Here is an 11,598-nt window from a genome sequence, read left to right as displayed (position 1 = left end):
AAATTGTTCGCTGGTTCGGTGAGATGGTAAAAAAATAAAACGGAGGACCTGCAAAGATTGTGAACACAAAAATAATAAAGAATAAAAAAAAATAGAGAATAAAAAAAAACCCTTCCAAACTGGTATACAAATTTAATAAAATTAAAATATAAAACAAAAATAAAAAAAAAACTGTTGCTGTTGTTATAATAAAAATAAAGATGTGTAATAAAAGAAAATAAAATAATTTGATAAATACATATAAACAAATCGCCTCTCTTTATACTATAAAAAAAATTTTCTACTATTAATAATTAAAGATTTTATACTATTAATTAAAATAATTCCGCAGCGATAAAATGATGCATGGCTCGAAGGAAAAAAAAATCACTCACAGTAGTGGTATGCGCATACCGCTCCAGTCTTGAACATCCGCCGTCTTCAAACGTCGATTGGTGGGTGAGGGTCCAGAGTTGCACCCCAGAAAACTTTACGTGGTGAGCCGGTGGGTGTCTCTCAATATAACTTCTTGGCTCCAGGCAGCGGACTGTAGACTGTAGACTCCCTTATCGGTCCCTGTATACAGGCCGTAATCCCCTTGCAGCCTGCAATGTTGTTGTATGTGCCGAACTGCAGCGATGTATCTCTATTATACTCGCATCATAACAAACTTCCTTATATAACTATGAATTCTAATTTAATTTTAATTACAAAATAAAACTTAATTGTTATTAAAAAAGGCAATTAACTTATAATTAACAAAAAAACAAAAACAAATTGGAAGTAATAAATTAAACTAACGACAAGAAAATATATACTTTTGGGCTTTAACACTTGGTTTATAGAAAATTTTACAAAAATTGGTTATTGGTGTATTAAATAAATATATTTCAGCTATAAACTTTTTTTTGCCAGTTCTTATTATTGACTAAGTGTTTTCTCGTTTCTATAGGAACAAATAGATCATAATTTTCATTTTCTAATTTAAATGGTCTACGGATTTCTGAATGTTAATACTATAGCATTATGAAATCTATTTATGAGAAAGGAGCTCATGAACAATGGCGAAAACTTTTGGGAATATCCCGTTGTATAATAAGAGATGAACATAAAAAAGAAAAGAAACGGCATGAAGGTTGGGCTCAATCATCTTACTTACCGTATCCTAAATGTAGCGTACACTTCACATTTGGTTACAAGAAGAACTATGTTTCCAAGTATTTGTACGACCCTAGCTTTACTCTAAAGCGCAACCCCGGCAAAATATACTCCATTTGCCCGCCTTCAGGTCTGAAGGTATGCCATGGATTGGAACCTTTTTATCATCTCAATACACGGTACAAACTGAAAACGTATATAAAATTTACCCCACGTGAATGTGATCGTGCATTATACCACACTCCAATACCAGTTTTAAAAGTGGATTTGAAATGTGCCTTCCGAAAAATGTCTCGTAGAAACAAAATGTACCATGAACTCAATAAATTCAGGCAAAGGAAACATATTACACAAATAGTCGATTTAATCAAAGATTACGATCGTGGGTTGGTGTTTTCGGACCTTGGAAGAATGCAACGGAGTGCAGTAGCTAGGTCGAAGCATAGACTCATTTGCAAAATAAAGTTTGGTGAAAGAATGAAAAAACTCTTAATCATGAAGCATATTTTAGTAGACAACCCCTTACTAAGTTACCGTTCAATAATGGACTACAGACCTTGGCATGGAATTTACGATGACCAATTACTGGAAGAACTACTTTGTTTACACATAAAGACTATACCTGAAGCCTTTGGTAGATCGTATAGGGGTACATTCATCCCACTAACAGTTAAGTACAGATATGGACTGATTCGGACCGTATATCGAGTATTGATGGATGAAGTATACTGTTGTGATTTGAAGTATAAATCTATAGATTCAGTGCCTCTTGGAAAACTTCCAGAATTAGAGATAGCAATAGGAAAGGCGGGACAATTATCTCTTCGGGAAGCAATAGTCTTTTATTACCTGCCTGAAATGTGGGGTGTATTTGCTCAAATAACTGACGATTGTTATCAAATAAAACGATGGTAAAAATTATTGCATACTGTTTATAACACACACTACAGCACACGCACACACGCACACACACACAAATATGTACGTATGTATACATTAGATATGTAAAGATCTAAAATAAAATTCTAGCAAAAAATATCTTGTAGTTCTAAAATAAATGCCCTCACTACCGTACTTAAGTAATGAGGGGTGAATTTACACAACTGGACAGAAAAAAGTGGAAACAGTTTTTTTTTTTTTTTTTTAAGTTTTCTTTTTACATAAGATCTAAAATAATACTAAACAGTGGAGACATGACTGTTTATTGAAAATTGATTACACTGATAATGTTTGTGTTCGTTTTCAAACTCTGTCGAGGATTAACTACTGATCCTTGAATAATATATATTTGTCCATATAAAAGTTCACACTTATATAATTACTAAAAGAGTCATAGTGTGTTGAGAACATATTCTCTGAAGACATTATCACAAAAGTGAAACGTGATGTGGGCCGGAGAATGAGCTATCAGAAAGCTTTAAGAAAATAAATAATTTCCTTTTTTCAGTAAAAAAGTATTTAAAATGGATTATGGGTTGGCAAGAAAGAAAAAGTAGGTAGAATGTTATAACTAGAAGTGCGGAGGTGACGATAAAACGAGAAATCCGAAAACGGAATGCTCCAGGTGAGCTAACTACCTCAACAAATACACAGAGAGGTTTGAGGATTAAAGTTTTGACTTGAGGAAACTTAACGAAACGGGTTTTCGATACACAAAAACTAATCAGTTGAAAAGGTGGGAATGGGCGCCAAGTCGGCTGGATCGTCACGGCACACTCATGTAGTTCTCAACTAAAACTGTGTTTACCGATTCAAAAAGAACGGTCCTCACGACGAATATTCCTTTGTAGAATGTGGTTCAAAAAGGACAAATAATGGGCCTAAACGTGAAAACAGAGGTGGAGCAATAACTGCATCTAGAACTTACACTACGGGTTTCAAGCCGTTTTTTAATTTCAGGAGATTTTTAAATATTGCTCCATTTAAGTATCCTCTTCCCTTTTAAAGCAAATATTTCCAATGTGATATAGAACCGTCGCTTCCTGGTAGTTTTAGTGGGGCGGGTCCGTGAGTGAAGGATTGCCTATTTTTTTGTGTTATGATCTCCTCTTGTAAGATAGTGACATGTACATCGATCAACCTTTTGTTGCGAGTCCAACGGATGAACAGGGAGTTTTTATGTAAAACTTATGCCATGCGTAAAACTAAAACTGGTTTTCAGGGAATGAACATTAATGTTTTAGAGTGGGTACCACGTTTACCCTGTTGAAATCTGCTGGCCTTTCTAAGGAAGTTCACAGCTGCGAAGCTTTTCAATGTTAGGAGGAACTGTGGAAGAAACTTTTAATAGTATAAAAAAAAGAAGTATAAAAACTATAGAACCTGATTTGTTTAAAAATCTCAATTTGCCAATGGATAGAAGATTACTGATCGTGGTAGGCAAAAATGAGTTCCCTACTAATCTCCTAAATTTTGTGAAGGGCATTTTTTAAGTAATATAATTTAGAAAGTGTGCACTTTTATATGACCAACACTATTTCAATGAAAATGTGCATGTATAATTTTATTTAATAAAATAAAAGTTATTTTTCAATATGATACATAAATATAAAATGATGATCAACCTTGAAATAAAATGATGATCATTTTTAAATATGATACATAAATATTTTTTAAATATCATACACCATAAAAAAGCAAAATATTCAGTTATAAAATTGCTCAAATCTCAGTTTGTACTTTTTTTTGTCCAACAATGTACACACACGCACACGCACACGCACACGCACACGCACAAGCACACGGACGCATTCTTTATGCACTTGTAAAAAACTATTACTTGATTTTGTACACATGTCAGATTTAACAAATAATTTCTAACATATCTAAGTATATATAATTTATTTTTTAGTTGTAAAAATTTTAATATTAACTGTGGGGATAATGCTAAATGTATCAATTCGCATGTAAATAAAAATTCTCTATAGAATAATTTAAGTTATGGTCATATTGCACTCCTAGTAAAATAGAGATGCTTAATGCTAGATATGCTCTCTTCTTAAAAAGAGACGATTTTGGGAAATAGTTTTTTGTGGTGTTTTTTTTCGAGTGATTAATTATATTTTCTATGTATAAGAAATACCACATTGATAATCCCAGTTCTAGCTGAAAATGTGTGGAATCGGTCTAATTTTATTTTGTTTTCATGTCCATACCATAGTGTCGTTCTTATTTCTTTTCTCTTCTGAGCTTGCTATTCTGTAAATACCATCTGGTGTGGTTTGTAAGTAAATGTGTTTTTCTCTTTCCTCTTCCAACTAGTAAACACATTCAGTGTAAGTACATTAATTTGTGTTCCTCGTAAGTCGTTGCTGAAAGTGAACGTTTATCTTCGTTGTTTTATTAGTTGATTGTAAACATCCTAACACCTTGTAATAAGATATATTATCTTGTGTTTGCCTTCCTGGAAGGAGTTTGACTAGTTTCTCTTCTTAATTGTTCTCAAAGAGTCAAGAGGTCAGTAAATTGTGTAAACCATTGGGATATGAAAGAGTAAACAGACGTTTGTAGCTGAGTGCACGCCTATTATTCAATACGAATTCCTTTTGGGTGTTAAAATCTAGCAAAAAGCTCATGTAATTTTAGCATTACTTGTATCGTACTAGAGGACCACTATGGATATGAAACAATGATTACTAAACAGGTTTTTTCAGTAATATGAAAAAATAAATGTGTACACCTTACGAAAGACTGACTGCTTCTGGCCACGACGACCTTTTATTTTGAATTTTATCATTCTGATTAATTTAACATAAACGATAGGCCTGAATTTGTTTTCAATATCCACTTCCTTACGTAGTTTTCCACCAGACACAGAAGCGTACAAATAGATTTTATGACTCCTATATGGCCACAATAGAACACAGCAATCTTCACAAAGATAATTATGTAATTATAACTGGACAAAATGATAGATAAGAGAATTAATCGAACTGCAGCTCAGGTTCAGATGGTTTTTTGTTCTAAACACTGAAATTTCAAGGACCCATGATCAATGAAAATTGTGATATGATCATTGCTGTTTCTCATAGTGTCAATGTAATACTAAGTTAAAATGATCAATGAAAATTGTGAATTCACACCCATACAAACACTGATGAAATTTTTGTACCACGAAAATTATAGCTAAAGTTTCTTAACACAATTGAATTTTTCTGGTTTAAATTTAACGTAATTTGCCAATTAGTTAGTGGACATTCATAGAAGTCTTGTTGCGTTATATAGGCACCAACGAAAAAGAAGTAAACAAATTATTTATTGAACAATTTAATGTACCCATAAATATAAATGTGTTAACGATTTAGATTAATAGTAATAAAAATGAATGAGATAGACAATATTGCCATAAAATATTTTACATGATAACTATCCTGTTACCCATCTAGAGCAGTGACGACTGTATGCAGAGTTGTGGTCGGGTTTTTCTGTTGCATGCCGAAGACTTATTGGAGTCCGTGTCTTAGTTGACCTTTTGATGATGATAGTCCAATTCTACCTTAGCCGGCGCCCAAGAAGTCCCGTCATTCCCAATAATTTTTCCAGAAGTATCTAAGTGTGTATCCAATCCATACTTCAGGAAGAGTACTTCCTCTTTACACAAAAGTCGGAGTTCTCTTGCCGATTCTCTCATATACCTTATTTTTCTTCTTCTTTCGGTGGAGGGAATTTCTGGCAATAGCTTCTTTTTACGAAGTTAAGTCATAAGGTTTCTTCAATAGCTAAAGAGAAATCGATTATCTACTTTGTTGAGCCTGCTTTGAGGCTCATTTCAGGAGGTAATGACTTATGATGGATGCAATTAAGTCTTTTTTTATAAAATATTTTTTTTACTTTCTACATAAAAGTTTCCTTGAATGCCAATCAAGGGCTTTCAGTTTACTATTTACAAAATAGACATTTGTTGTCAATCTTCGTATCAACATCAATCTCTCAACAAGGTTCTTACCTAAACTAAGAATATTAGGAATTTTCACTGCGTAGAATATGCCTGGGTTGCCAAAAAATAAAAATATATACCAATTTTTTCTTATCCTCAGTGATAACTTATTGTTTTACCGTCTTATTAAAATCATATATTTTATGGCAATACTGTATTTTGCATAACCTTTCATATTTACATTTTCAGTTTAATATTTACAAACGTAAATATGTAAAATATTACAAACACTAACTGAACTAATTATATCCAAGTACCATACATATAATATACGATACAGTATACAATTTACAATACAATAAACGTTGGGTAGGTCTCAAGTTTCTGAGGGTGTTGTCTAAGAAGAAGATTACTCAATCCAATTGTTCTCTTTGAACAAAGAAATATCAAAATTGTCAAATAAATATTACTACTAGCTTTATTAAATTTGTAATCCACACTAAAATTAGTATTCATTATAGAATTATTGGTATTATTTTATTTGTATATAACATAGGTGTAAAGATAGGATCTTATACTATTCAGATTATATACTATACTTTTAAAAAATATTAAATTCACATGAATTTACGTATATTATATAATAAAACTTTGTAGGACTATTATTACAATATAATAACTATATCATATATTACCTTTATTGTAAAAGATATAAAACAATTTAAAAAGATTGACTAGAGAGCTGACCCATCGCCATCTGTATCACTAACATACACAACATATAGCTGTAGATAAAATACAGCAGTCTTGAACTCAGATATCATTTCAAATGAAAAGAAAAGGGAAGATAATTAATAAATAAATATAAATAATAATTCTGTTCTGATATATTTAATGATATTTAGGAAATAAATGTTTTTGTTTTTCTTCTGTTTCTGAAACAATTGACAAACGCTAATACTCGTGACATTTATAGGATTCATAGGATGACACAGAAAAGAATGTGATATGAAATGGGTGACGAAGTAACAACTCCACTATATGTTTCCTTAATCCTCACAGCAAATAAGTGAATCATAATGGTCTAACCAATTACTTCTGATTGCTTTATAAAATAAATACCATACCAACCAATAGTGCTTCTGTTTCATCCATATCAATTAAAATATTTTTTTTTTCATATCAATTTAAAAAATAATTTATTCCATTATTAAATTAGCATATGTATTTAAAGAAATTTAAATATTATGAAAAATAAGACCGATTCTAATAAAACAAAACCTAATCTATAGCCATTAAGAAAGTGAAGCCAAGAAAACATCTCCCTTAAAATGTATGGTCAATTTAATCGCTTGGTAAAATAAGTTAATATAAGAATATTTAGATTATTTATTAGCCCACTAAATCTACAGTTTATTCTGAAACATAGGAAAACCAACATCAGAGAAATCGAAAGAAACTAAAATAAGACGCTGTCCAATCTAGATTTTCGAGCAAAAACGTCGGAGAAAGTTGGGATAGTTGAGATTTCAGAAGTCTTGTGCAAGTTGCATCATACACCAAAATATAATTCCACGGAGAATGGACTGGAAGTTAATACAAGAATGGTTTCATTATTTCCAATGTCTTTGTACTTACAATGTATTTTCATTGTCTTCCAATCCTTGTAGTTCCAATGTGATGCAGTTTCTCGGTTGGCCATTTGACCCAATTTTTATTTATTAAAATATTTTTATTTAAAACAAATATATTTTTTATTTTTCTATAATTTAATAAATTTGTATGCAGTTTTTCTACTTTAGCTGCACTTCCAAATATTATTGCTTATTTATTGTTAAAAATGATGAATGTTGCTATGGTGCTGCATAATTATAAATGTAGTGATTTAATTTGATAGTGAATCATTGTTCACGAATGTATATAGCGATTTATTTAAAATTTCACTAAAGATATGGTTCATGGAATTCTCCCACTTGAGAGAAAGAAGTGCTGTATTTAATAATCTATACTGCCCAAATATATCGGGTTGCTATAATACATAGCATACTAATCGATGTTATCAGATAGTATGTAAACGTTAACATAAGGTAATTTATAAAATAAAATATTTTTATAAATACAGTGTTTTTTTTTTTTTATAATTAAGTTACATTAATTTTTTGTAATTTATTTAACATAAATAATTTGTTTTTACATATTTTATAATTTATCTATTGATATTTATAACTGCATTAAAAAATATATACAGCAAGCATATTTGATGAGAGTTATATTAAAATGGCATGATACAGTCTTGTGGAGAATCCACCTATTGATAGAACTCCAATAATATTTCTAAGGTTGAAAGTCTCGAGGCCATCATCTTTTCAGACGTAGGAGAATTGTCAGGTATTGAAGAAACAAGGTTAGAAACAAGTGAGCTTGAGAACCATGGAAGGAATCGTATCTGATTCTGGCTGAATCGGAGATATATGGAACATTATGTTAAAGTAAAGAGCATTAAGAGTTTTGGATTGAATACGAGAGGGATTCAATGGTTTTAGTAGAGCTCCAAAGCTCAACTCCATAAATCCAAAGAGACCTTATGGTCGTATAAATGAGATTTTGTAATTAGTTGGAAGTTTAGACCCTTTGTCTAGTGAATGTTGTAATATTCTGAATAAACCAGTCATTTCTCATCTTTTGTGTGAGGATTCCAAGTCAGCCGTTTGTCCAGATGTAGCCCTAGATTGCGGATCGGCAGGAATAAGTGAAGTATATTTAAAGGACACTGTAATGCAGACTGTAAGTCATCAAGTATGATTGGATATGTAATGGATGTTAGATTGTAGATTGAAGTTTTTAAAAAGGTCCTGACCAAATGTTTGGGATTTTTCCTAATCCGTTTTGGATCATTTTTGGGATTCAGTAAAAAGTGGATGATTAAAATTTTTGAACTTGAGATGGATTTTAGTGGTCGCCCATGACGATTTGTCAGTAGTTGTACAATTTTCAGTTAAGTTAATTAAAGAGGTGTAGATAGTTGACCGTAGATTAATAAATGGAGAAGATTGTTGGTGGGGGGGGGAGGGGGAGGGAGGTGCGATCAGCAAAGAAACAAAAAAAAATTCCGGTCTTCATCAGGGAGCTTCTGGCTAAACTCAACTGTCCAACTGCTGAGTTGTATGGTTTCATCAATGTCTTGTTTAGTGGAATTTCTAAGTTTAGCTTGTTTTCCAAATCGTTAGAAAATCTGTCCCAACCACCTCGTCCTGTATCAATCAATGAAGGAGGGGAGGGTTTAGGAATGAAGTTTGAGTGTAAGAAGTTCAGAATTGTATTATGGCCTGAGGAAAGTTCATCTAGGGATGCGAAAATGGTTCGAGAACAGGTGATTAGGAAGGTTATAAATATATCTAAGATCTCATTACATGTTTTGAGGGATTTAAACCAAAATGTGTTGTTCATGGGCAAGAGGATAGAATGACTATTAAAGATTAAGACACGAGGTAGGACATCACTACGGGTATTGGTTCGATGTTCGACATGCCAATCGTAAGTATTTGGTATTGTAGTCCCCTCCAGTTAAGAAACGCGGTCCGAAGGATCGAAATAAGGAATCAAGGTGGTTGCAAGAAAAGGAATTACTAGGAGGACAGTAGATAATGTTAAATGGAAAGATCGAGTTGAAATGATGACCAAAGCTGATAGCTTCAATTGGAGTGGAAGAAATAACGGAATTGGACAAGAATTTATGAATAAGTTTGCAAGAACAGGCGTGTGAACTGTTCAAGTGTGAGTGGACTTGTCTATAAGTGAGATAGTCACGTATGTATAAATTTATATTTTATCAAATATATTTTTGTAGAATGAATAAAATATATCTTGAATAATTGTTTTCTTTATTGTATACAATGCTAAGCACAGATGATTGACTAACTTAATGGTGGAAGAGTGGTCTCCCTTAATCCTTTAGGTAATGTTCTATATAAATTTCTAATAGACCAGGACAAAGGTATATTAGATAGTAATATTCTGATGTAAATTGTCCCGAAATATATGAAAAAATTATTATTTTCATAGAAAAGGAAGGTATTGATTTATTATTAAACAATTCAATTATTACATTTTAATTGTTGTTGATGGAAAATTATCATAAAGTCAGATTTTTGAGATAAGGAAATAATTATGTGTTTATTGCTCACATACAGTGGGCTGCCGCTATCTATGCGTCAATGTCAAATTAATTACATGTTTTATTAGCTAAAAAATATTTGTATAATTATTTGAAAAAGATAATTATAACAAAAAAACTGTTTTTGTGAGCTATCAAAACATGGATTTTACGAGATATTTTAGTCCTGAAACTAAAAATATTTTTTTTCATTTTCTTAAAAGTAATTATTTATTATTTAAATATACAATCACTCTAATAAATAAGAAATAATTAAATAATTGATACTTAAATCACCTTAATAATGAACATACAAAACAAATTATAATGAGATATCACTTAATACGTCCAAGTCGCTTTCGTTAACGCTGCTGCTACTATAAATCTTGGTGTTTCTTGGATCTCCGATGCATAAGTAAGTTTTAGTCCTTTTTTTTTTTTTAATAGCTAGATTTGTTTTGGAGATAACTATACATCAGAGGATTCAGAAAAATTATCATAGAAATTTTTATTTGTTTAAGCAATTGGAACAAAAAAATATGGTAATACCTATTATGCAATTGAGCTTGTTAAATATATAAAATTACAAACAAAATACATATATATTCTGAAGTGCTTTGACTATAGCTGATTGGTGTAGTAATTGAATTATCTGTACTTCATTATGTCTACAAGAAAGTCTATTTTTGTGACATTAATTCATTTCTATTATTAATAAATATTCATCAAATTTGATAAATTTATACTTGATTGTGCAAGAAGGAAAGTAGAAAATAAATAAATAAAGGAAATAACAAGCTAATAATTATTACTTTAATTTTTTTAAACTACTATAAGGTACATAACAATTTAATTATCAAAGCCATATCAATTCATCAGTGATACTATATTTATTTGTAATATTTATATATTTTTTAAATTACCCTAATATATTAACAGTATAAAAATATTACAAATAAAAATATCTGGCTTATGAATAAATATATAATCAAATTTAAGTCGGATGTTAATAGAAAATTGATTCATCGTCCTATTTTTAAAATGTAATTTTTTGTTCAACTTGCCTAGTTTTTATAGATTATATAAATCTAAGCATATAATCTATAACGACTATGCAAATTAAATAAAAAATTACAATTTAACATCACACTAAAATAGGGTTTTTTAATGTATGCAAAAGCTGCAGATAGACTGAATTATTATTTATTCATCGTAATTATTCCTAATGGAAAAAGGATCATTTAATAAACCTAATCTGACCATGGGGAGGGGTCAACGTTTTCATTTCGTGGCACCGCCTCAGAAATGGAAAAAGTCGACCTCCAGGGCGTATTCGAACTGTTCCCATTTTGAAAAGATCTACGTCACAACCACCTGAGCTACGAACGGCTCATTTTTATTTCCATCTATCAAGATATTGTGGATTATATAT

The 11,598-nt window shown here is 31.0% G+C and overlaps 1 protein-coding gene across 1 annotated transcript in view; it reads left to right on the top strand.

Moving 5' to 3' along the window:
- Window positions 1–996: 996 nt before the first annotated feature.
- The window catches only part of LOC136796456 (uncharacterized), a 16,411-nt gene continuing 5,809 nt past the window's right edge, over window positions 997–11,598 (top strand). The window contains exon 1 of the mRNA XM_067050250.1: window positions 997–2,048. Coding sequence (XP_066906351.1) covers window positions 1,006–2,048 — 1,043 coding nt within the window. The 5' untranslated portion in view covers window positions 997–1,005. The remainder of the gene's footprint in view (window positions 2,049–11,598) is intronic.

This window comes from Halyomorpha halys, unplaced genomic scaffold (assembly GCF_000696795.3).
Source record: "Halyomorpha halys isolate HHAL.00 unplaced genomic scaffold, Hhal_1.1 Scaffold385.1, whole genome shotgun sequence".
NCBI lineage: Eukaryota > Metazoa > Arthropoda > Insecta > Hemiptera > Pentatomidae > Halyomorpha > Halyomorpha halys.
The sequence above is the reverse complement of the archived record's forward strand: the minus strand, read 5'-3'. Positions and strand labels throughout refer to the sequence as shown.